The sequence below is a fragment of the Chaetura pelagica genome, unplaced genomic scaffold, assembly GCF_000747805.2.
Source record: "Chaetura pelagica isolate M959 unplaced genomic scaffold, ChaPel_1.0 scaffold369, whole genome shotgun sequence".
Taxonomy (NCBI): domain Eukaryota; kingdom Metazoa; phylum Chordata; class Aves; order Apodiformes; family Apodidae; genus Chaetura; species Chaetura pelagica.
The window spans coordinates 1,269,845-1,295,888 of NW_009970235.1; the positions used below are offsets into that span (position 1 = coordinate 1,269,845).

Genomic DNA, 26,044 nt, shown 5'->3' on the forward strand with positions numbered 1-26,044 from the left:
CCGGGCTCCGTCTGCAGCTCCCTGGGGAGCCTGTGCCCCTTCTCCCCCCTCCCAAGACGCCGAACCATGGTTTCCTACAGGAGGGGGCAACGCCTGTGCCGGAGCCACTGGGCTCCTGGGAGCCACTGGCAACAGAGGAGCTTGGAAAGAGAAGGGTGGAAGGTGGGCACGGTCCCTGTCCTCCCTCTGGCAGAAGGGGACCAGAGGGTGAAGCAGGAGGCAAGTGGTGCCCTCCTCAGCTGGCCATGGGGCAGCTGGAGGAAGGTGCTGTGCAGAAGGACAGGGTGGGTGTGGGAGCCACGAGCCGGGCGCCCCGAGCCGCGCTCCTCAGGGTAAGGCAAGGAGAGAAGGCAGCAGAGGGGCCAAGAGGGGCCCCCCGGGGATCCCGGAGGGAAGGGAGGCACCACACCAGCATCTGCCTTATTTAGGGATGGATGAAGAGCAAGGCCAGAAGCTCCCCACCCAGGATGATCTCCTGCCTTCTGCCCTGCCAGGGGAACCGACCCTCCCACTCCACAAACTCCAAACTACATAGATCACCATTAAAAGAAACAAAAGATAATGAGATCTAGGCTCTCCCTCTCCTCCCTTCATGCTCTCCAGAATTACTGAGGTGTCCCAGGCCAGAGTTTATGACAAGTGACGTCCCTCAAATGAGCAGTCCCAGCCTGGTCAGGTGTCACATGTGGAATGACAAAGTACAAGGAACCTATTCACAACCTCCCCAAGAGCTGCTCAAGTTCTCCCACAGCCCTGCCCCATCTGTGGTAACCTCCGGGGAGCCTCAGCTGCCTCCAAGTTGGGAAACACTGCAGCAGGATGGAAGATTTTTGTTTTTTTACCCATGTGCAAAGTGCCCCAAGCCCTTTGCTAGCAACTGGTTTGGCTCAAAAGTGGTGCATGAGAACTGTGGCTTCTCCCTTGGGGCAGGACAGGATCCCACGTGCCCCAGACCCACACTTGCAGAGAGGACATGAAGGCTTTTCCAGTCAAACCCATTTGACTATCCGGAGATGAAATCAGTGTTAAGGCAGCAAAGGATCCTCTCTCCTGCTGGGGAAGCTTTGCTCCTGCTTTCTTGCAGAAGGTCCATGTTCACAACCACCCCACGGGAGGGATCTGAGAAGGCTGCCTGGCTGCCCATGCCCAAACACTTCCGAGTTCCCTCAGTACAGATCTACCTCCTCAGCCAGCATCACCTCCTCCAGCCCAGCCACGTTGGTGCTGCTCCCTCCTGCCACTGCTGGGCTGGTGGGTCAGGCAGGGTGTAGGAAACCATGGAAGGGACATTCACCAGCAGCTAGGAAGGGTGGTTGAAAATTCAAGTATGCTTTCCTCAGCACGGCCCGGGAGCCCCGGCCTGGCAGGGGGTGGCGGGGATGTCCCCTGGCCATTCTTTGCACCCCACTGTCTGCACTGGCACTGCTGGCCATGCAGAGATGCACAGACACACTGTGCATCTCTCCATGCTAAAAAGAATAAAAAGTGCAACGACGTCAGCTTCTTTAAAACAATCCACATTGCTCTGTTACCGTCAAGAGGAGGGAGGTGTCGAGGGAGCCGGGGAGGGGGGGACGACAAAACAACCAACCCTAACTGGAACAGTAGATTGCAAAATTTCTCACAGCTTGCACATTTCAGTGTGACTGTTCCCAAGGAGCCAAAAAAGGGAACCTGTCTCTTCCTGTGGCAGCAGCCAGGCCCTTCTCCCACACTGATCTCCTGCCCTCTCCACAGCCCGACCGACCCAGCCCGTCCTGCTCCACTGGGCTGAGGAGGGAGGAGCAGCCAAGGGCGCAGGGGAAGGAGGGAGGAGAGTGAGCAGAACTAAGCACAGTCCTCAGGTTGGTGTGATCGATGCCTTCGCCGTAAACAACGGGAAGGAGGGTCAGCCAGCCAGCCCCCTTCCCAGGGTGACCAAGACCTGAGCCAGCCACAGTCCTGGTCCCAAAGGAGCTTCAGGCTTGGAGTGAACGAGGGAGACTGTTCGGCAGATCCACCCCAGAGTGGTTTGTTTTGGAACGTTTTCTTCTCTGTTTTTGGTTTAAAATGTCACTTTTTTTTTTTTTAACTCTTTTTTTTTTTTTCTCTCTTCCTCCTGTGCCTCCTCCTCCCCCCTAAAGAGAAGCCCCTTCCAGTGAGACAAGGCAGGAGCTGCAGGTGCAGTGGTTCCTGCAAGGCCCAGGAGGCACTGGTCACTTGTGGCGCTGAGCCGTCTTCTTCCGTTTCCTTTTAAAGAAGCAGCAGCACCTGGGGCACAAAGGACAAAGCAAATTAGCCCCGAAACAGCACCTTGGGAGGGTTCCCTGCCATCCTGGGCTTCCCTCTACTCAGCCACATGCAGCAGCACCTCTGTGTGCCTGTCCCCACACCCCCTGTGGGACCGTCGGCAGGTGCTGGTGGATGGTTGACACCACCAGCCTGGACTGCTAGTCCAGTAAAGACAAGTGGCCACACTTGCCCAGAGATTGGGGCACAGCCCTGGAGCACTGGGCTCGGGCTGTCTCCCTCTGGAGGCCCAGCTGGGGCAGGAACACAAGGAGCCATATGGGAGAGCAGTAAAACAAGGACACAGCTGCTCTGCTCCCTCTGTCCCAACCCTGCGGGAAACAATGAGCCCTGGCTGCTCTTTCCAGCTCTGAGACACAGGGTTTTCCCACCGTTCACTAAAAAGACAAGTTCCAAAGGATTCTCAGTGCAGGGACCACGTTTCTTTACTGAACCTTTCTTGCTCACCAGAGCTTCTACCTGGGCTGAGCCACAGGGGCTGGCGTGCAGGCCCCTGCTCTCCCCCCACCCAACCGAGGGAGGTGCCCAGTGCCTGGGGATGAGGGGGGGGAAGAAGGATGGACAGAGGAGGCTGAGCTCGGGAGGAAAACACCCATCACAGCTGAGCAGTCAGGAGTGGTGGTTTCACTCCTGGGAGGCACTGACAGCAGTGGCCCCGGTCTTTTAGTCCTGCTGGCTTCCTACAGAATTGCTTGGTGTTCAAGGCATATCCACCTTTCTATCCTCAGCCCACTGCCAGGAATCCTGGGCACAGAAGAAAGGTGTTTGTTCTGTGCAAGGTCTGAGCCTGAGCTATGTGTCTCTCCATCTGCCATTACAGCCATTCCAGGGAAGCCTGGGAGATGGTGGAAGACTATTTTTCCAGGCTGGTGGCTGGGATGCCCGGCTAAGCAGCACAAGCAGATGTGAATATGCCAAGACCGTTTTTTCCTACAAGCACCTTTTACCAACAGCCAGACTAAAACCATTCAAAAACACTGCAACAACTTCTCGAAGTTATTTTCCGTTGGGTCCTTTGTGACTCTTAAATGTTGGCATTACACTTCTGTCCCCTCAGAGTTGGAGGTGGAGATTTGTCCTCACTCACCTCCCAGTATGTGCTTGCCTCTGGAGGCACGAGCCTGGCTTCAGGGTGTGAAAGCAATGGGTGACACCACCCCCCTGTGAGCCAAGCCTGCCAGCACGGATCATCCACTGGGGAGACCAAAACCCCCTCCAAGATGCAGAGTTCAACCAGCCACAACACTAGGAGGGCCACCTCCCACCACACGTTCCTCTGGCCTGCAGGGACTAACAGCCACGGGGAGTTTAATGTCCACAATTTGTCTTTAGGTTCCTGAACAGGCCCAGTTTGGAGATGAGCTGAGATAAAACACAAAGCACTTGTCCTTGCAGGAGCAGGGCTCTGAAGCCACCTGCAACAACTCCATCCTGACCCATCCAGCCTGGCACCTGGTGCCCTGCCCACCCTAGGCCCCTGCACACGCTGACACTCTCACCCCAAACTTCAGGGCTGCTCTTGCATTTTATTGTCCCAGGCCACCTACCACCCTCTCCTGCTTGAACCTGCTGCAGTATTTCTCTCCCAGAGCAGCCACCTTCCTTCATAAAGCGATGGGCAATGGTGTAAGGAGGGGATGTTACAGGGAGAGAGGATGGGAAAGGCAGGAGTGATGACCTCGCATGCAGTGGGCAAGGGAAGAAGAGGGCTGAGCAGCGCTCGGCTCCTCAGGCACCCGACTGAGGGAGCTGCCTGACTTCTGGCTGTTTTTCCTTGTGACTGTCTTTTTAGGATGTTACTCAGGAGGTCCAGGGAAGGGTTCAGGAAAGGAAGTCTTGGCAGTTCAGACAGGCAGAGGCAAAACACCAAAACAAAAGAACAAGGCAGGCTGACAATTACAGGACGTGATCTCTCTGCATGCAGACAATGCCCAAGAGAACAGCCCCAGACTATGACATACAGAGAAGCCAGAGATGCCAGAGGTACTGGAGGCAATGCCTATGGAGAGCAGGGCAGAGGCAGGCAGCCTCCCATCCAACAAGGACATTCCTCACCGCACATGGGCTTTGTCACCTTGCCCCATAAGGATTCCCACCCACCAGTGCTCCCTGCGACCTACAAAGTCCTCATCCAACTCTCTGCTTGGTCCTTTGCTTACTGGGTACATGTATCCCCCCAGGGACAAGGAAGGAACACCTCCACAGGACACCTTGAGACCAGGGCACTACAGCTATGGCTTCAAAGCCCTGATAGAATTGTCCAGAAGCCTGAGGTGAGCTTGGACTAACACTAATCCCAAACCCTTCTTTCCTGGAGAAGTCAGTTCATCTGTACCCTCAACTCACAGCTGCAGGGTTTTTGGAAAGGAGCAGTTCCCCACACACCCTCTCCAAGCAGGGGCTCTGCCACTAACAAGGGCACCATGCCCACGTCTTCCTGTCTTCTCTAAGGATGCAAGCCCTGGCCTACTTGCTTCTTCAGAGGACACTCTCCAAGGAAGTAACTGGCCCCCTCCCCTGGAGACCCAGCGCAGGGTATTCCCTTTGGAACCATCTGCGGGAGGAATTCCTGCAAGACACTTGGCAAGCCTGGGCCCGACTCTGCCCAACTCCATCAGACATCATCTGCTCACGGACCTAGCAGTTTGGGGGAGATGGTTTGCCAAACAGGAAAGGATTAAAGTCCATCTTTTGCACCCATCATTTCAGAGATCAGCCGAATTGCTCAGCCCAGTGCGGCCGCTCAGACATAACCCACACCCTCCCAATATTGCACATGGTCCTCAGCATGGTCCTCAAATCAAAACAGCTCTGGGTTGGCTTTGAGTTTGTGCCTTTTTAGGGTTTGGTGGGTTTGATTTTGCCAACCCCAGTCTAGTCTGGTCCGCTCCCCCTTGCATGTGGACTGGAGAGAGGGACTCACCACAAGTTGAGCATTTTCAGGCAGCTACAGAGAGTGTAGAGAAAAAAACACAGAAAGGAAGAAAGAGCAATTAGTTCACAGAGGTGGGATGGAAGCGTGTCACTGCAGCCATGCAAACATGCAGTGCAGACTGGCAGACACACACCATGCCTGCCCACCACCCGCCCCCAGCCCTCAAACCACCTCTGCCCTTGCCATGGTGCCCCTCAGAACCTCCACGTCTTCCAGGCCTTGGACAAACACCCCATTTTCTATGAAGGCACCAGCCCTGTGAAAGAACTGAGACCACAAACGGGCTCAGCGCCACCAGCAGAGGAACCTACTCTTGTCCCCTGCAGCTCCAGTGGTAGAAGGGCCACATCATGGATCTACACCTGGGACCTGCCCTTCAGGGCCAGGATCAGGAGCTTATCTCCAGCGTAGCCCAAAGCAGAAGCATTAGCACAGCTCCTCTGCCCGCCAGGAGTGCCAGGGAAAGACCTTTCTGCTACTGCATCTTGTCTGGAAGCACAGAGCCCCAGCTCCAGCTCCTTCTAGCTCTTTCTGGCCCACTTCACTGCAAAGCAGAATCCAAAAGTCTTTTGCCCTCTGCATGTATCTGAGGGGATTTATGATCACAGATGCAAGGATAATGAAACCAGTCCTTCCTGTGGCAAGAGGAATGAAGCAGACTACACCTGGGAATTACAAGAGACCCTGAACCTGTCAGTGGAAAGCAGCCCATGCTCTCCTTCCCAGCACCTCCAAAACCAGTCTGGGACCACACAGACAAAGGCTGGACAGAGGCAGAACAGTTTTGTGAGACACAGCTTAGGCAGCATGGCCCTTACATGCTCCTTTTCTCCTGCTTGGACATCTCCCCTGTACCTGGGTGTGGGGTCAGGCCTTGCTGAACAAGGTGCTGCAGAAGCACAGGCTCAAGATGATCCCATCTTAAAAGCTGGCAATTCCTGATACTGGGTTGTTGTACCGAGGACTGTTAAAGGTGGCAAGTTGCCCCATCCTTTCCAGGAGCAACTGTGTGCCCCATGGGAGGACTCACTTCAGTCTGACCAAGACAAGGCCTGTGACACCAAAACAAGGTCTCTGCAGGCCACACTGCCCATATGTAAGAGAAATACTGCCCACCCTGCAAGCTGCATCTCAACATCTCCCCCACCTCACTGTACATGATGAGGAGCCTTCACCAAAACCAAGGCTTGCTTCTTTGGATGGGAGGAGAAGGTGTATCTGTTGCTGCCAGGGTCACAGCCAGGCCAGCTACCACTGAGCAAGACCAGAGCAAAGTGCTTCCCAAGGGACAGAGGGACAGGCAGCAGAAGACCCTGAGGACAGTCAGCACTGGCTTCAGCCTGACACATACCTAGGGATCTTTCCCATCAACACGCCCTTTCTCACACCTGCCAGTTTTCCTCCTCACCCTCCCACGAGCCATTCCTAAGAGAGGTTCCCACAAATGCAGAGACAAGCAACGTGGGACAAGTGACACCAGTGTCATCCTCTCAAATTATATATAACCAATGTCACAACACCACCCAGTTCAAAGGCAGCCCTGGGGCCTAATTACCCCTGGCACGAGGAGTGTCACAGTTACAGTGCAACCTGCCACGACCTGGTCTAGTTCAGAGGCAGCAAGAAGGTCCCTTGTTGAGGACCATGCAAAAGGTGACGTGATGGTGGCAGGTGCAGCACATGTGCAGGGGAGGCTGAAATGGTCAGAGCAGCAGGTTGGTACATCAGTTCTCACTCTTGCCCACGAGTGAGAGGGCTCAGAGGAAGCACGCTCTTCTGCACAAGCAAGAGGGCTGCTTCTGGTTTCTCCCTCAGCTTCCCTTGGGTTGGACCAAGAGAATTCACTACCTGTCCTGTACAAGTTACTTTAGGACCATTTTGAGTACCTGGCATCCACTTCTTGCAGCCAGAAATGAAGTGTGAACTCTCAGACCAATAATCTCTTCACCAACCTCTGCTCAAGCTACTCCTGCACTGTCAGCACCAGAGCATGTTCTCCTCCTATCTGGCACAGTCACTGGGATTCCTGAAACCCATTCCCATTATTTTGGTATTTGGGCTACTGTCTATCTTGCAGTACATGCTCTGAGTCAAGAGTTCCATTCTCCAGCCATGACAAGGGTAAAAAAGAAGCAGCAGCAGCAGCACTGAAGGCACCATGCACAAAAGCAGCAGTATGCAAGGAGAAGGGCATGGGACACGAGCATCGAGTGCTTCACCACGGGGAGCCATCCCCACTCGTTTCCCAGGAGGAGGATCAATGACCACACCAGTGGAAAGCCTGCAGGTAAAGCACACGTACTTAGCTTCCTCCACCACCTCCACCTCTGCCTGCGCCGTTATGGGCGCGTTGGAATGTGCCCCTGTTGGGTCGTCCACGTTCAGCTCCCCGTTGGTGGAGCTGACCACCTGAAACACAAACAAACACCCCGTTAGCTAAGCCCCAGTGCACCTGAGGTGTCCCCACCCGCCTGGACAAGGGTTGCTGTGGGAATGGGGAAGCTGCAGAATGACTTCCATTTGCTTCCATCTCCTGGCACCCACTGGGCAGGCTGTGGGATTCCTTGGATGCCTTTGGATCATGTGCCCAGGTCAGAGCAACCTGCTCTGCATTGGCCAGGAGAGCACATCATTTTCTGGATAACTCCTCAGGGCCACAACAATTCCCAAATAAGCCTGTATGGGGACAAAATTGGGCTGGTCCTTCTGCACTCCATCCAGAAGGTAGGACAGGCTCCAGCACACTGCTGTGAGCACCTGGAGCTGCTCCTGGGTCCACAGCTGTAACCCTGCGTGGCTCCTCCCCTGCTCCAGCTCTTCATCTTTCTACAAGGTAAAAAGAGGTATGTTCCTTGGTGGGGTCAAGGTACTACCCAGTGTTCCTGGTGGCCCCACCAGAGCTGACCACCAGAGGTGAAGGGAAGGAGCCACTGAGGCAGATGTCCCCTCACTATGAAGTGCCTCTATCCACGTTCATTTTGAATACTAAAGTAGCAGGAGTGGCTGATGTTTCTACAGATCACGTCCTGTGGCCAGAGGCTGCCAAGGCAGATCAGGACTCAGCTCCTGTGGTTTTCAGAGCGCTCCTCAAGTGACAACCCCTTGAGTTCTCTTCATGCCCCCTTCCCAGACCCATCATGCTGTGGGCCCACCCAGGTTCTCCAGACCCTCACACTTATTCTAGAATCATAGAATAGTTTGTGTTGGAAGGGACCTTTGAAGGTATCTAATCCAACCACCCTACAATGAGCAGGGACATCCTCAGGCCAGGTTGAGCCCTGTATTCCCAGCCATCTTCCCACACTTTCTGCAGCTGCTTCTTAAATTTCATTCTACAAAAGGCTTTGATTCTCCTCCTCTTTTTCCACACATCACCACTTCATTTTTATGTGGCAAATTCAACTGTTGCCTTAAAGGAAATGGCCACTCAGAGCTACTGACCTGCCAAGGTTCAGAATGAACTGGGCCACCTCCTGAGAAACTATTTCAGAACCTGCAGCCCAGCAGCCCATGCACAGCAGATTTCCTGCTCTTGGCTGCAGATAAGCAGAATTTTAATGCTTAGGGAGGCACATGCAGGCTTGGGAAGTGCCCAGGTGGGCAACCCTCCCAGTCAAGTTCAGACTAGGACTGCCCAACTGTTATAGCTACTTGGCAGAGCACTGTTCATGAGGAGACACAGCTCCTGCTGGCTTTCTGCAAGGAAACTCTTCCCCTTACATTAAAAAAAAATAATAAAACCACCTACTCTGGACTTACTAAGTGCTGAATTCATAGTCACAGATGGTTTGGGTCAGAAAGGACATTAAAGATCATCTAGTTCAACCGCCCTGTCATGGGCAGGGACACTTCCCACTTTATCAGGTTGCACAAAGCCCCAACCAACCTGCCCTTGGACACTTCTCCAGTTCATTGTCCACTCACATTTGAGAGCAGAGCTACGCTTACACTAGTTCCTCCTTATCTTTCAATTTCTCTACTGCTCAGTAAAATATCTTCAAATGAAAAGAGGAACGTGGCTCAACAAGCCAAAAAATGATTTAATCCAACCAAGTATCAGGAATAAGTAAACATTTCAATCAAATCTGCACTTCACTTGGGCAGAACCTGCACTTCCCATCCCCTCAGCTCTGTCCCACTCCAGACACTAATCCCTGTTTCACCAGAGCTGGCTTTCAAAGTGTGTGTGACACCAGAGCCAGCTGTCTCAGGCATGAGAGAGTTTGCCAAAGAGTTCACCTCATCAGCAATATCAGACAGCTCTTGTTTGCTGGAATGACTCTTGGGTATTCTCTCCAGCACGTCCAGCCATCTTACTCTGGCAATAGAGCAAGAAGCAGTTGAACAGTTCAACCATTTTGGGGTTTCTATGCAACAAACCCCGTTCCAGCTGCCTCTTACTAAGAGCACGCCCAAGGTGGGGATGGAGGAGAACTTCACAGACCAGACCTAGTAATGGACGCTCCTTTCTGTGTTCAATTGGACAAATCCAAGTTCAAAATCAAACTGAGAGGAAAACTGTGATTGAATGATGTTGGCCACCACAGCTTGAGTCCTACCAAACCATGGCCTGAGCATCATGTACAGAACAAGACCAAACCAGCCTGGGAAACTGCTCTCCTGACCACAATGCTCCTGTGATTTGAGGAGGATTTGGGCGATTTAACAGCAAATCTCATCTAGGCTGTACAGGTTGGGAACCTGATGATCACTGAGGTCCCTTCCAACCTTCATCAGCCTGTGAAGAGGTACCTGCACTGATCCTCCGTGCCGATCTGCAGCCAGATGGGATGTCAGGTAGGAGGTGTTGGTCTGTCGGCTTGGCTGGATCTCCCAGTCCCCGCGGCGATCCGACGATGCCTGCTCCCAGGTTCAGGGGCAGGAGAGAGAGAGAAGAGAGGGCATAAGGTGAGCGAGGGGAAGAAAGAAAAGGGTGTTTGTTAGGGAGTTAGTTTATTGGCAAAAAGCAAGGCTTTTTAACTTCTAGCTGGGGTGAAGCTTCTCTTCAATGCACTTCATACTTCACTTCAGAGGTGTCTGCAGGCATGGGTGTCTTCTCCTCTAGCTGCTAAGAGGAAGCTCTGATCTATTCAGGAGGATATTTCTTAGAGGGTTTCATTTCCATGGGTTCCATAATAAACACACTGACAGTGTCATCAGCTACACCTGTCAGGTCACACCCCCCAGAGCACATGGCATGGCAGCAAGACAGGCACCTGGCAGGAGGGATGTTAACAAAGCCACCATGGGCCTGGCCAGGAAACCAGGCTCACGTGAATAAACATCAGGTTATCAGCAGCAAAGCTGGAGAAGCCAACCAAAGTGTGGTGGCCAGGCCCTGCCTTTCCCCAGCACTACTTCGTGTGCCCACGCCCTGCTCAGAGCAGGAGAGGCCACAGGGCTCAGTGCCACTGTGAAAACAGAAAAAAAACATGACCACAAGCAGAGGAAGACTCTTTGAATTATCTTCAACACTAACTAGGAGATTATCACTCAGCTAGGGCAGGAGCATATGTAAAGGGAAGCAGAATAAAAAGGCTAAGTCTCCTGGCATTTTAGAACACATTTGCCTTTGTTCCTTTTGCATGTGACCCCGACTCCCTCCTGGAGTGCCCCATGGTGCTGCTCCTCCTTCCAAGCAGTCACCAATTCCAGTTCATAGGTGCTGTTTCCCTAGAGGTGGTCTTGTCCAGGCTGTTAACCTGTTATCTGATGACACGTTCTTTCTGCCAGCCTGAGACCCTGCTTACACTTTTGTACTTGGTGACATTCAAAGGAGAAGCACTTCCCACAGAATATTTTTTTAATGGCTGCAAATCACAAGATTATGAACAACTGGAGAATGTAAATGCAGGTTTGCAAAGGTAGTAGAAGACAGATCCAAAGCCATCAGGTAGCCTGGCTACCCCAGGTGATGAAGGAGTACCACGCTATGCCAATGCTGGGAGAAGCAGCCTTCTGCCTAGCAGCCTGGAAGCAGTTTCTAGGAAAGGCTTTAAAAGCCACAAAAGCCAGATTTTTCTCTTTTAGCTCTACAGCAAAGTACATCAACTGGTTTTGGTAGTAGGCTTGAGCTGAGCCACCTCAAAGCCACCCAAGCAGTGACCTGAGGAAGTGGTGCCCGGGACATCTGAGAGGGAACTTATCACCTTCCTACCAGGTACCAAATTATGAGACAAGAGACTCAAGACAGAGGTTGCAGGGCTCCCCCCTCTTTGATTGTAACCATCTTCACTTCTAGAGGAAAAGGCTACAGAGAGGAGATCACTCCCTCAGCAGTGTCTTTACTGGGAAGAAAATCTTAGAAAAGAGAATCTGCAGTTATCACACCCAGGAACTGTTACAATTTTGGGACTAGGACAGACTTTTTGGGGCAATGTACTAGTTTGTGAACTAACATCGCTGAAAATTCAGCCAGGTCCCATTGCCCATGAAAGGGACCAAGATGCCTCGGATGTGCAGGGTGTGAATCTCTGCTGTCAAAGTGGATGACTGGAGACTGCCACCCAAAGAAGGGGGTTCAGGCACCAATCAGGCAATGTATTAAAGCAGATTGTTTTACCAGTGCTCACATGGCAGCCCCCACCAATGAGCCTGCACAAAGGCAGCACTGCATCCCTGCTCCAAACAACCCTGCTTCCAACCAGGAATGTTCATCCAGATTGTAACTGATGACTTGAGATATATTCTAGCCTAGGTTAGCTGCTCTGCCTCTGAGAACCCAGCTGCATGGGCCAAGGGAAGCTGATCCCAGACAGGTTATTCCATCTCACACTTGATTCTGCACCCACCAAGCCCAGCTCACATGAGCCAAGTGGGAGCAGAGCTGTCAGACAAGGAGCTGGAACAGCACAGGGAGGTTAGAGGAGCAGAGCAAGCCCAGAACCACCCACTGGCAAGTTAAGAGCACCAGCAGCTCTAGCTAGGAGCTGGCAGTTGGACATCTACTGAACTTCGATCAGTTCCGTTAATCCAGAACATCCAAACTCTCAACACCAACAAAATATTACAATCGGAAAGGAAAATAATGGGGAAATTAAAATTAAAAACCTGGCAGTTCATCCAGACCACGATGCCCAACATCCCCCAGGGACCCTGCCCTGGCAGCCCTCTCCACTCTGCATCACCCACGCCATGAATTGGACACGCTGAGGAGGACACGCTGTGGGTACAGGGGACATGTATGTCCTCATCACAGTCTGTGGGCAGAGGGCAGCTGGGGCAGGCTCCACAGCCCAGGCACGATGAATGAAAGCACTCAAATGAACCTTGTTGGCCAGGTAGGTCAGTCTGACCAGGCTGGAGAGCTGAGTGAAACAGCTCACCCACAAACTATAGAACAATGACCCATTCCAGATGGTTACTCCACTGGGTTCAGGATCCTGAGGAACTCCACTGGCCAATGCAGTATTTCAGCAACCTGTTGCTTTGCCAAAATTCTGCTCAGATCACAATCTCTAAATCAAACAGGAATTGTTCTTGCCATGGCCAAGGCAAGGATCAGTCGCAGTCACCTCCTACGGATTCTCCTGTCCCAGAGGAATTCAGAGAAAATTACAGAATCCTTTTGGTTGGAAAAGACCTTAAAGATCATCAAGTCCAACCGTTAACCCAGTCCTGCCAAGGCCACCACTGACCCATGTCCCTCAGCACCACATCTGCATGTCTTTGAAACACCTCCAGGGATGGTGATTCAAGCACCTCCCTGGGCAGCCTGGGCCAGGGCTGACAACCCTTTCAGTTAAGAAATTTTCCCTAATATCTGACCTAAACCTCCCCTGGAACAACTTGAGCCCATTTCCTCTTGTTCTGTGACTTGTCCCTTGGGAGAACAGACCGACCCCCCTGGCTCCAACCTCCTCTCAGCAGCTTCAGAGCCAGCAGGTCTCCCCTCACCTCCTTGGCTCCAGGCTGGACACTCCCAGCTCTCTCAGCTGCTCCTGCTCACACTTGTGCTCCAGCCCCTTCCCCGGCTCCCCTGCCCTTCTCCGGACACGCTCCCGCCCTTCAATGTCCCTCTTGCCATGAAGGGCCCAGAACTGACCCCAGAACTCGAGGTGAGGTCTCACCAGTGTCAGCACTGGGGCGTGATCCCTGCCCTGCTCCTGCTGGCCACACCAGTGCTGACACAAGAGGTGCTGGACTAGGTGGAACTGCCCACGAGCCCAGAGCAACGCACCTGATTGCGAAGGGCCTGCTGCGACGGGCGGTCCCTGTGGATGTGACTGTCTCTTGTCACTGCAGATGTCCCAGAATCCACGTGGACAGAGCCCACTGGAGTAGGCTGGAAAACAACACACTCATTAGGATGAAGCCAGTGCTGAAGCCGCTGCTTTTCTCTCAGCACAGGCATGCACAAGTCTAACTTGTCAGGATGGCTCCCTTGGGTGAAAGCAGGAAAACCTCCAAACACTGCCCAAAGGTCCTGAGAATAACCAAGGGAAGTTACAGCCAGGGCTATAAAATGCCTGAGATTGAACAGACACATGATTGATGATGGACACCAGCACCTTGTATAAAAATTAATTGAAAAGATGAAGTTCAGCATCTGTAGCAGTGTCAGATCCCACCTCATGTATCTCACACAGAACCATTACAACTGAACATACATGGACTTGTTTCCTCACATCCTTGTCTTGCCACTTTCAAAGCCCCCACTTGCTTAGAAACAGGACACGTTAAAATTAAAGCTTCATCTGCTGTTCTCACCAAAGTCCTAATCCCTGCTCCCAACATCAGCATCTCCATAGCAACCACTGCAGTTGTCAGCAACAGCACACTTGTCTGACAAGGGGCTTTTTATCAATTGCCTTTGGAATTAAACAAAAAATGAGGAGAAAAATCACAATTCACAAAGGGAACGATGTCTTAGGAGCTATTTTGAGTACAGTAAACACTGGTGATGACAAATATCAGGGGATTGGTCAATCTCCAGCAATGGTATCAAGTCCAGCACTGGAGGCATCTGATCAGGCACCAGGGAGAGGTGCCTTTGGCACTGCTGGTGTGTGATGACTGACCATTAGCAAGCAGCTGAGGGTAGAACAACACGAACCACGTGTGACAGGCAGCCAAAGGAAGAGCTTTAGACTCTTCTGTCACACTTCTCCAGGACACACCTTTTGGCCAAGGTCCTCTCAGAAATGTCAAAATGTCTTTTGACAAGAGAAATGACACAATGGGATCAGGGTTATGGTCCATCTGGTGCTGTGGAACTGCTAAGTGGAGCTTGGTTACTCTCTCATTTCCTTGCCATGTGCTATAAAGAGCTGGTTCAAACAACAGGGTAAGCCCAAACACCTTCTGAGCTCAGGACTGGTTTGCTATTGCTGTTCACTAAGCATCCATCACAGCCCTGCCTAGATCTCCTGTCTGTCTCCATGAGAACTTGGCCACCACAGAGCTCTTCCACCACACAGTGCTGAAGCAGCAAGCAGGCTCTGCACCCTCAGGATGCTTGTCTTTAGACAGTGGTGTCAAATCCCATGCTAGACTAGAGGAAATTAAGTCTGGTCATGTTCATTGCCACAAGTGGGAAATCAGGTTTGAATGCCCCACCAGGGCAAGCCCAAAGAGGTGGGAAGGGGCCTTCTGCCCCATAGGGAGGCTTTAAGGCACTGCAAGAGCCCCAGGAACACAGCACCAGGACACCTCACCCTGTTGAGCCTGTGTTAGGTAAAGAACAGCAGGGCAAGATTTTGATCCTGAGCTCACTGGCATCAACTGGGATTGTCAGGAACAAAGAGGCAGGTGGTGGGGAAGCAGCACCTGAAAGGCAAGGAGCTGGGACAACTTACAATTGGCCTGCCCACCCAGTCATAGGCGTAGTCAAAGGTGTAGCCTTTCTTCTCAAACAGCTCCGTGAAGATGGTTCGTAAATAATCGTAGTCGGGTCTCTCAAAAAAGTCCAATCGCCGGACGTAGCGGAGATACGTGGCCATCTCCTCTGTGGGGCAGGAGAACAAGCAGCAGGGTCAGCTCTGCTCACACACCAGCTCCACCACCCAGGATCCTCTCAGCGCCCACGCACACAGAGCAAACATGCTTTCCCACTAACTCCAGCGAGGCTTTCCCATGGCACGGGGCTCAGATCCCCAGGGAGGTCAGTTGTCCAGGCTCTGCCACACTCAGCTGAGTCACACAGACCGACAGAAGCTGAGAACATCCAACAAGTCTTCACTCCCAGTGACCTACCCAGCAGTCTCGTACTGCCAGATGAATCTCACTCGGCTTTCCAGAGCCCTCCTGTCCTTCCTAAATCTAATTAATGTCTATAAACACATGAGAGCATCAAGAAGGCAGGGACAAGCTCTTGTCCCTTATGCCCTGTGACAGGACGAGGGGCAATGGATTCAAACTGGAGCCCAGGAAGTTCCAGCTCAACATGAGGAAGAACTTCTTTGCTGTGAGGGTGACAGAGCCCTGGGACAGGCTGCCCAGAGAGGCTGTGGAGTCTCCTTCTCTGGAGACTTTCCAGACCTGTCTGGATGCCTTTCTGAGTGACCTGCCCTTGTTTTGGTCCTGCTCTGTCAGGGGGGTTGGACTCGATGATCTTTGGAGGTCCCTTCCAACCCCCAACATTCTGTGATTCTGTGATCACACTGAAAGAGAACTATCTGGGCTGCTGGTGCTACCTTTGGCTTTTCCTATAGAAGTGGTGGGTTTTAGCAACAGTCCACAATGCAAAGCAATTCTAACACTTCTCAAGCAAAGGGGCTCCAGGAAAGCTGGGGAGAGGCTTTTTACAAGGGCTTGTAGCAAGAGGACAAGGGGCAGTGGATTGAAGCTTGAAGAGGTGAGATTTAGATTAGACATTAGGAGAAAATTCTTCACTGTGAGGCTGGTGAGACACTGGCACAGGTCGCTCAACGAAGTTGTGGGATCCCCATCCCTGGAAATGTTCAAGGCCGGGTTGGATGGGGCTCTGAGCAACCTGATATAGTGGGAAGTGTCCTTAAGGTCCCTTCCACCACAAACCAGTCTATGATTCTACGAAAGTTTTAAGTCCCACCTCTGCTCCAGAAAGCTGCTGCTCCACCTCAGATCTGAGCTCCACAGCTACTAAACAAGCACTAAAATCCACTGTACAATAAGTGTCACCTCACTGACCCTGCCAACAGGATCCCTGTGGGTAAATCTGCTCACATGGACATTAAGAATAGCTACAAGAACTTCATCTGGGGAAAAAAAGCAGGAGATGTTGATGGGCACTCTGTGGAACCCCAAAGCTCCAGCAACAACTAGGGCCTGGCTGCCCAGAGCACTGTGATGCCCAGTGTTCTTACATCAATCAGAGCCTCCAATTTTCCAAATCCAACTTCCAAGGGGAGGCTTCAGTGTTCATTCAGGTGGCGCACACAGAACAGGGAGTGGGGTTAGGTTAAGCTCATCAGTTGCTTTCCTGCATCTGGGTCAAACTTTGCATGCATGGAAACCTTGGCCCTGGCAGGTCACATCCTGCCCCTTCCCAGCTCTCCCTTGGCTCATGCCTAAGCCAAGGCAGGATGTTTGAGCAGAGCTAAGGACAAGGCAGGACATCTGGTTCACCAACCTTCCGCTAACAAACATAAGAATAACATTGCTCGCTGATACTCAGCTCTGGCTGCCAGCCTGCATGTTCCATGGAGCTAAAAGAGGAAAAAGAGGAGAAGATGAATAATCCTGCTACTATCTCTGAGAGGTGGAGGACCAACAGGCTTCAGGTGAGCAAGGAACAATAAGAAGTTCTCTCATCTCCCTTCAGCCCATACCTGCTGATGTGACTGAGCTCTGAGGATGGAGTATTGGGGATAAGATGAGAAGAGCCAACCCAAAGCTGTTCTACTTGGAACTGGGCGGATTTTGGACACAAATATGTCTGGGGAATTAGCATGACTTGAGTACACAATGATCCCCTTCCAGGTTTGCTGCCTCTCATACTGGGAAAGAGCCAAGTGACACTATGGCTTCTACAGGAATGGGGCTGATGGTGGGGACCTGGGTGTTCTTCCTGGTGTCAGGATTCCCACTTCCTAGACAAAACACCAAAACCACTCTGGGAAGGCTACAGGGCACCTGGGAAGGGCTTTAACTTCATACTCTGCTCTCCTAGCTCCAAAGTGGACTTCTGTATTCTGCAGAAAAGGTGTTGGGCTTGGCTAGACTCACATCATTAGTAACACTGTCCTTAAAACTGCTATCAGAAGGTGGACATCATCCCATCTTCTGAGCTGGCCACCTACAATTTCAACAGCTGTAAAACCTTCCAGTTGGAAAAGAATCTACTCAGTAGATCCAACATGGTCCCTTGAGACAGGGAAAATAATGAGGCCCTCTTCTGGAAGGAAGCTAGGAAGTAAAGCAGGAAGATGAAGTGCTTGAGCATTGAGCAGAGTCCTTGATGAGAAGAGTCACGCTCATTTTAACCCACAGCCACAAGCTCTCAGGCCCCACTCATTCATAGCAGCTGCTCCAGTTATCTGCCAGCTTGAGGAACAACACCATGGACACACATTGGCCAAATACCTTCTACCAGAGGAGCTCAGGACTATCAAATTTAACAAGGTATGTTCAACAGCACTGCAATGGGCCCATCAGGGCTTTACCTGGAAAGTTCTCACAGAGAACTTCAACCGGAGTGTTTCTCTTTGTGTCCCCAATCTTCTGATACCTCTCTTTCAAGGTGTCAGCCTGTGGCACACAAAGACAAAACAGTTGTGGAGAAAGTTCAACCATGTGAGAAACGACATGCTGTGTGGGAAGAAAAACAAGGTATGTAAGATCAACTCTGGGTGGTACCAGATGTTCCCTGTGACTGAACTGCACCTAGACTACACTAGTAGAAGCAATCTGTAATTCTCATGACCCATTTTATGTGCTATTGGCAAAGAATATCCAGGGATACATTCCAAACTTCTTCAGTACTTGAAAGGAAGGACACTTGGTGGTGTCCTACAGGGGTCATTTCTTACCAGCCCAGTCCTGAGGGCTGTGTGGAAGAAGCTTGCATGGGACCAAAAAACAAAGCTGAAGATTCTATGACTGCACATGAGGCCCAGGTCAAACTGAGGCCCAGGCAACCTCAACAGCTTCATAAACAACTGTAAAAGTAGATAAATTGGAACTGCAATTTGGGTTTCTCTGTATGATCGACTGCCACCACACAGCTCCATCAGTCACACTCCTCCCAAAGCCCATGCTGCTCCCATGCTGCCCCTCCTTCCCCAACAAACTGTCACTTAGACAGCACTGATGAAACACCTGGTCATCAAGAGAACGAGACAATTTTCAGTTGGATTTCCCAGTTGAACCTCCTCTGAAGCAGAGAACTGCTCCAGTTGATGCCCCAAGAACAAGTTTTATTGCCTCCATTTCAAAATATGTCAATTACACCTGCCAGCAGCATAATTATAATCATAAGATGTTCTCTCAAGACAGTTATAGACCAAAAGTGTAAGCTGAGGAAATCCAAGAGTGAAGGTGCCATATTCTAGATCAAGCTGAAGAGTCTGTGTTTGTTCTGAAGGAAAAAGAATGCAGGACTTCAAGAGTAGCCAACAAATTCTTATCAACCTCAGCACTGAACTGGGGAACTTTTGTAGCATGTTGTCTAAACCTGGAGTTACTTCAAAATAAACTTTAGGATTAATTTAAAACAGATGAGTTCAACTAAAAAAAATAATAACAGACAGGTAATAACAGACTTGCAGAGGTGAGAACTTCTAGTTGCAGAGATTCTGATTTCTTTCACCATCCCTTTCATTCTTGAAAAAACCCTTCTTTGCTTTTCTGAGATGTCACCAACACTCCTGGCACACGTTTCATTAAATTCGATCCCTTCACTCCAATTCCAAAGTTGAGCACAGTAGCTTAATCACTGGGAAAGTGATGGAGAAGTGGAGATGCAGCTACCAACAGCTTCAGAGCCAACAAATGAGTTCCTCCCAGTTCATTCAGCTGATGGATGTGAGCTGCAGTTGTTGGAACCCAGTTGCTTGCAGCCCTCCCCGTTGTACATGACATTTCATAAACTGCTGAGTACTGAGTGTCCAGTGTCTCTGGAGGGAAGCAAACCTGAGAGACCTGGGGCTGTTTAGTCTTGAGAAGACTGAGGGTGGATCCTATTAATGTTTACAGATATCCGGAGGGTGTCAAGAAGAAGGGGCCAGGCTCCTTTCAGTGGTGCTCTGTGACAGGACAAGGAGCAATGGACACAAACTGGAACACAGAAAATTCCATCACAAGGAAAAATGTACTTGCTGTGAGGGTGACAGAGCCCTGGGACAGGCTGCCCAGAGAGACTGTGGAGTCTCCTTCTCTGGAGACTTTCAAGACCCATCTGGACGTGTTCCTGTGTGACCTGCTCTAGGTGAACTTGCTCTGGCAGAGAGGTTGGACTAGATGATCTCCAGAGGTGCCTTCCAACTGTGACCATTCCATGATTCTATGATCTTAAAATCTCTCCTGTAGGTGAAGCTAATACCTTGTCATTAGACTTCAAGGACACAAAGGAGAGGACACAGCATTTCTGGCTGGATTTTGCAAATGTTTCCCTACCAGATTCGACCAGACAAGGTTTTAAAGGGCAGAACCTGAAGCTCAAACCTACCTTCAGTCCTTGCCAGGGCAGACTGCCTCGGAGGAAATACATAAACATATGCCCAAGGGCTTCCAAGTCATCACGACGACTTTGCTCTAGAACAGAAGAGATGACAAATTATTGCTGCAGCTGCAGAAATGGATCTGGGCTCAGCAGCCACACATCTTTCTGAGATTAAGTTACCACAGGGGAGTTCACTTGCTGTCTCTAGCTCAAACCTTGTGTAAAAATACCTAGAACCTGTTACAAATAAAGTAAAATATGCAAAGAAAAGATCAGCGGAAGGCACGAGATAACACAGGAGCTGTCAAGATGTACTGCCCAGCTTTAGGATAAGGGTGAAAATATTAATCACCAAGTAATAAAGTGGTTCCTCGTTCCCTCTGTGCTCTGCAAGCACTAATGGTGCTACTGGGATGTGGTGCTGGATTATCTGACTTCCTCTGAACTACAGGGGATGATGCAACCAGCTGCAGGGAACTACCATGTTGCACAGGGTCAGCCCTGCCCCGTTTGGTTCTGCAGCTCATCACATCAGAGCAGAGCAAAAGTAGTTCCTAGCACTGCTCCTCCTTGTGAAGCACGTGCTGCTGTTGCCATGCAGATGTTAGGGCTGTAACTGAGAGGGGAAAAAAGGAGCCTCAAGCCAAAGGAAAAAACAGCCTTAAAATAATCAACCAAAATGCATCAAAACACCAAAGGGAGGATCTGGGGCTGCTGTGTGGGGCTGTGCTGGGCAGAGGTGGGTTCACTGAGCTTGCAGAGCAATCTGAAGCAACCTGTCCTCCTGCAGATCTCCCCCTGCAAGCTGGTATCATGCTCTGAAGCTGTGTTCCAGAAAAGCTCTACTCATGCAGCCCCCAGGCCACAACAGCCCCTGCCTGAGCTGAGTCCCTGGCTCTGCCTCATCTGCAGGAGACAAAGGCAGCACTTGACCTAGCATGGCTCCTTCAAAAGCAGCAGCAACTTTAATCCCCAAAAGATGCTGGGGGTGGGGACTCAGCAGAAGCAAATCCAGATGACAGTTCCCGCAGGTTACCCTGATCTGGCTGTAAAAAGAGGGGGAAAGAGGATGTCCTGGGTAATTTAGTGCAGATGAAGTTCTGAGAAAGTTGGTTGAGCGTAGTTGTCATCCAGAAAAATTGCAATCAGACTCCTTTGTTTTGCTTGGTCTTGAAACATCAAGGGACCAACTCCACCTGGGCTGGTCCCACCAGACTCCTCTGGGCAGAGCCAGCCCCCCACGACCAGCAGCCAACCTTCCTCTCCTCCAACACACCCACCCAGAACCACCTCTTCACCTATAGGAGCTGTGGTGGGAGCTACAAAACCTGCAGGTAACAGGGTTCTCAGGAAGGCATGTGGTGTGCTTCAAACACAAGAGGATCTTCTTTCCACATCCTCCTGTACCAGCAGTTCCCAAGTGTGTTCCCACTACGGCTCCTCATTCCTCCATCCCCTCTTGACTCTTCCCCTGGTTTTCCAAACTTAGAAGTTGGGCTCATCCCTCCTTACTCCTCAAAGAGAGTGAGCTCTTCAGGAGACAAAAAAGTCAGTGACACCTTGATCTCCTACCTGGGAGGTTACTCAAAGAATATTCCACTATTTTCCTGCTCTTACGAGGTGAAGTGGATACCAACATTTACTAAGGCTTTTTTTGCCTTTCAGCTGCAGAAGTGTCATCTTCTGGTATGAAAGAAGGCAGTGAGGAGAGGAGATGAAAGCCAGGTTTAAAATTAGTTACATCATTAATTTTCCCCAAACAATGATATGGTGAGGGAACATGGAACTCTTAACACCTGGAGCTGGAAGGTAGCAGTGCAGAGCTGTGCTATCAAGATCTAGTTGGTCCCCATTTAGTGTGGCAATTACTACCCACCTACTGGCTTTTTATCAGGGCAGGGCTCCTACCAGTTATTTACCTCCTAATAAAACTGTAATTAAGAGGCTTCCAACACTTCAGCTGCCTCAGTTCCTCAAAAGGTGCCAAAAAGTCCCTCCCAGCTGTAACCAGCGTCACGGCACCGAGCGGCACAAGCAGCAAAAAGGCCCGAGAGGGGTGTTGGCTGCAACCTGAGGTCTAGCACAGCCAGCTCCTGCCAACCACACAGACCTTTGCCAAGATGAGTGTTGATGGACATGTATCTGGCCGTTCCAGTTAAGCTCTTGTGTTCCCTGTAAGGTATGTGTTTTTTGGTTTCCGGGTCAATGTACTCCTTGGCCAATCCAAAGTCTATGATGTGGATGACGTGCTCCTTCTTATTGCCTTGCCGGCCAATGAGGAAGTTTTCTGGCTTCACGTCCCGGTAGATGAGGTTCTTGGAATGCACATACTCCATTCGAGAGATCTGCAAAAGCAGGAGGTGGAAGTTATTCCCCCCCACAACCTCCCAAGGGTGTCATCCCATCACCATGAGCCCAGCCTTGGTGGAACTCAGAGTTCAGCTGCTCTACAAGAAACACAACAACATGTCACGGAATCACAGACAGGTCAAGGTGGGAAGGGACCTTCAAGATCATCTAGACTAAACCCCCTGCATGGGCAGGGACACCTCCCACTAGACCAGGTTGCTCCAAGCCCCATCCAACCTGCCTTTCAACACTGCCAGGGATGGGGCAGCCACAGCTTCCCTGGGCAACCTGGGCCAGGCTCTCACCACCCTCACACTCAAGAATTTCCTCCTCATGTCTCACCTCAATCTCCCCTCTTCCATTTCTCCCTCGCCCCACCACTCCCTGCCCTTGTCCCAAGTCCCTCCCCAGCTTTCCTGGAGCCCCTTCAGGCACGGGAAGGTGCTCTAAGGTCTCCCTGGAGCCTTCTCTTCTCCAGGCTGAACACCCCAACTCTCCCAGCCTGGCTCCAGAGCAGAGCTGCTCCAGCCCTTGGATCATCTCTGTGGCCTCCTTTGGACCTGCTCCAACAGCTCCATGTTCTTCTTATGTTGGGGTCTCCAGAACTGGACACAGTGCTCTAGGTAGGGTCTCACCAGAGCAGAACAGAGGGAGAAAAGCAGAGGGGAGATGGAGTAACCTAAGGAAGGAGTCAGGAGTGGAGCTGGGTCATGTCCTCTGATGCAGCCAGAAGAGGAATTGGTCATCTCCTCCTTTCTCTGGTAACACACTGAGCTCCAGGACTTCATCCCAACAGAAAGTGCAAAGGCTGCAACATATGTGCTGGGACACAGCTCTTGGAAAGATGCCACAGAGAACTGCAGCAGCCTTTTGGTATTGATTTTAAAGATACTCAACTGGTCACCACGAGCTCTTCTCTTGCCCACTGCCTTCCCTTGTTGCTCTGTGTCTCACCACCTTCTTCCCTCGACCCATATGTTGTCTTAGACCTGCCAGATTCTTCATAGAGGGGTATTTTTGGGCAGGCAGAAGCCTTAGGATCCTCAGCACTGACTAAAAAGAGTAATTTACCTCAACTAGGAATAACCAGCTTTTGACTAACTTTGTTGTGGCAGCATGACTGAGGTGGTAGAGAAAGGAGCAGGAACCCCACTTCCCAGACCCGCCTGGCAATACCCCTTATTCAGATGCTCATCATTAATAGTGCTTTTAAAACTCAAGGTCTTGCAGGTGAAGTTTAAACAGGTTGCTGAGCAGTTCTCCTGTGGGCTCCTAACTTATTAGATTATTCCAATTGGAATTCAATTTCCAATTAAAAAATCCCTCAAGAATTTCATTGAATTTATTACCTTTTGAATGGTTTTAATAAGTGAAGGGATTAAAGGGAAAGTCTTGTAGGGATGGGCTAAGGCAGCTCAACCACGACCCCACTGGGCTGCCAGACCTCAACTGCTCTTTGGTTTCTTGCTCAGAATCCAGACACACCTCAGCTGGAAGACTCAGATCTTTCTTTCTCTTCACTGATCTTAGATCCACACCTGGCTGAAAGCTACACACATGTGTGATGACTCCATCCTGCTCCCACAAGTTGATCAGACAGGTTATTTGAGGAAAACCTGCTGTATTTCCACCAGGCAGGAAGAAGTAAGAGGCAGGAGGGGGCAGCACTCCTTCTAAAATGAACAATGCTGTCTAGGGAGGCAGGAAAAATGGACTGCAGGGGAATCAGTCTTAAAAAAATAGGCTCTTCAAAGAAGGCACCAGCACATGTTGGTGTTCCCCTCCCCTCTAAGTGGTGATTTATTCCAACGTGCTGAGAAAATGGGTTTTACAGCCAAGAGTCATTGTTCCTCATGAAACACAAGAGGATGCAGAACAGAGCAGGTGCTGTGTACCTCACTCATACTTCAGGCTTTGATTTACCTACAGGACACAGCAGCAGCCTGGCAGACAGAAGGCCCGTGGGGAGGCAATTCCAATGAAGATGTAACCTCTAAAACTGCAACCAAGGGTTTCCTCGCCCCTCCAGACACAAAGAGCTTTCCAAAAGAGCCCAAGGGGATCACTTCATTTGCCTCTGCCCTCAGAGAAGCTCAAGTGGTGAAATGGCCAAAAGCAACTACACAACCTGAAAAAAAAAGGGTTTTTATTCCTTAAAACCTCACAAGAAGTTGCATCGGGCCAGGAGGGGCAACCTGGACAGCTGAGATATCAGATGAACTGATAGGATCCAGTAGCACTTACAGATACTCATTTTCCTGCTTTTTTTTGCTCCCTTCACACACAGGCAGCTGCTGTTGGGTCTTCCAGGTTACTATTTCTTCTCTTCCACCTGTCTGGATGTGCCATGATGTTCTGCTGCACACACCCAGCAATGGCTGAAAGATGCTCTCCAAGCCAGAAAGAAGTTTCCTGGAGCAGCTTCCACGCTTTCCTCACCCTATTCCTGGCTGCTGGTGCTGGGGAGCTGGTGACCTTCTGTGCTGCATGGCCCTGCCAGGCAAGCTGCCTGAGAAGGAACCCAGAGCAGCAGAACCTTGGCTGGACTCAAACCCATCATGGAGGTGAAGAGGACGAGAAATGGAGTTCCCACTCCAGGAGTGTGCTGGATGCAGAGACACAGCACCCAGTCCCTCGTGTGGGAACTACAGGCTCTGATGTCTTCTGTGATGTTCACAGGCTTCTAATTCTTCTGTGGGACAGGGATCTACTTGAGAGTCCAAGGGAGGCTACGAGGATGATGAAGGGACTGGAACACCTGCCTGATGAGGAAGGGCTGAGAGACCTGGGACTGTTCAGTTTAGAGAGGAGAAGACTGAGGGGGGATCTAATTAATGTCTATAAACACATAAGAGCATCAAGAAGGCAGGGACAAGCTCTTGTCCCTTATGCCCTGTGGAAGGACAAGGGGCAATGGATTAAAACTGGAGCTCAGGAAGTTCCACCTCAACATGAAGAAGAACTTCTTTCCTGTGAGGGTGACAGAGCCCTGGGACAGGCTGCCCAGAGAGGCTGTGGAGTCTCCTTCTCTGGAGACTTTCCAGACCTGTCTGGATGCCTTTCTGAGTGATCTGCCCTAGTTTTGGTCCTGCTCTGGCAGGGGGGTTGGACTCGATGATCTTTGGAGATCCCTTCCAACCCCCAACATTCTGTGGTTCCGTGATTCTATGGACAGAGGAACCAATGCAAGGAGCTGGGACTGACTGTTGGAATTGCTTTACCCTGGAAAAGCTGATTGCCAGGCAGGGTTAACACCCAAGCTGCTACTTCAACAGCAGTAAGAACAGACCGTGGCATCTTAACACAGGGCACAGGCACAGTAAGGGTGGTTGGGAGACTCTGTGAGCTAAAGCAGGATTGCCATGGCCAGGGCCAGCAGAGTCTGTCTTCAGAGCCACAAATCTCAATGTCAGATGTTGGAAAAAGCCCCGGGAGGGAAGAGCATCCCCTGGCACACAGCAGGACACCTGTGCCAGCCTGAGAAACGAGAGGCTGTTTGTGACATTTAACCAGATGCCAAAGAAAGCCAGGCTTTTCTTTTCCTTTCTCCTACCAAGAAAGCAAGTGTAATAAACCCTTTTCCCCAAAAAAGGTCACTCTTAAGGATCTGATCTTGGTTCCCATTTAATTTCTAGACCCTCCTGATAAATTTGAGGTGCTCTTCCACACATCATCTGCTTGAATAGAGCTCAGATCCACAGAGAGAAAGATTCCTCCTCTTTAAAGGAATTTGTTGGTGTCTCCTTTGCAAGGTGATTTTGATTGACATAAGTAAAATATTCACCATGACTTGGTCCAGACTGTGACCAGAAGCATTCACACAGGGTCTAGCACAACAGGCCTTGTGTTTGACAGCAAGAGCTTAAAGTGAGTTGAAAACAAGATTTCCT

At 50.8% G+C, this 26,044-nt stretch overlaps 1 protein-coding gene across 5 annotated transcripts in view; it reads right to left on the reverse strand.

Annotated features, from left to right (window-relative positions):
• Positions 1-1,501: 1,501 nt before the first annotated feature.
• CSNK1G1 (casein kinase 1, gamma 1) overlaps positions 1,502-26,044 on the reverse strand; it is a 64,886-nt gene continuing 40,343 nt past the window's right edge. For 2 of the 5 annotated variants that reach the window (XM_010005917.1, XM_010005919.1), the window contains 8 exons: positions 21,916-22,150; positions 19,812-19,897; positions 17,809-17,893; positions 15,022-15,170; positions 13,404-13,508; positions 7,527-7,633; positions 5,213-5,236; positions 2,084-2,250 (listed from right to left, as the gene is read on the reverse strand). In XM_010005917.1, coding sequence (XP_010004219.1) covers positions 2,196-2,250; positions 5,213-5,236; positions 7,527-7,633; positions 13,404-13,508; positions 15,022-15,170; positions 17,809-17,893; positions 19,812-19,897; positions 21,916-22,150 — 846 coding nt within the window. In that variant the 3' untranslated portion in view covers positions 2,084-2,195. Of the gene's footprint in view, positions 2,251-5,212; positions 5,237-7,526; positions 7,634-9,976; positions 10,085-13,403; positions 13,509-15,021; positions 15,171-17,808; positions 17,894-19,811; positions 19,898-21,915; positions 22,151-26,044 lie in introns of all 5 variants that reach the window. The other 3 variants (XM_010005916.1, XM_010005915.1, XM_010005918.1) reach the window with 3 other exon arrangements.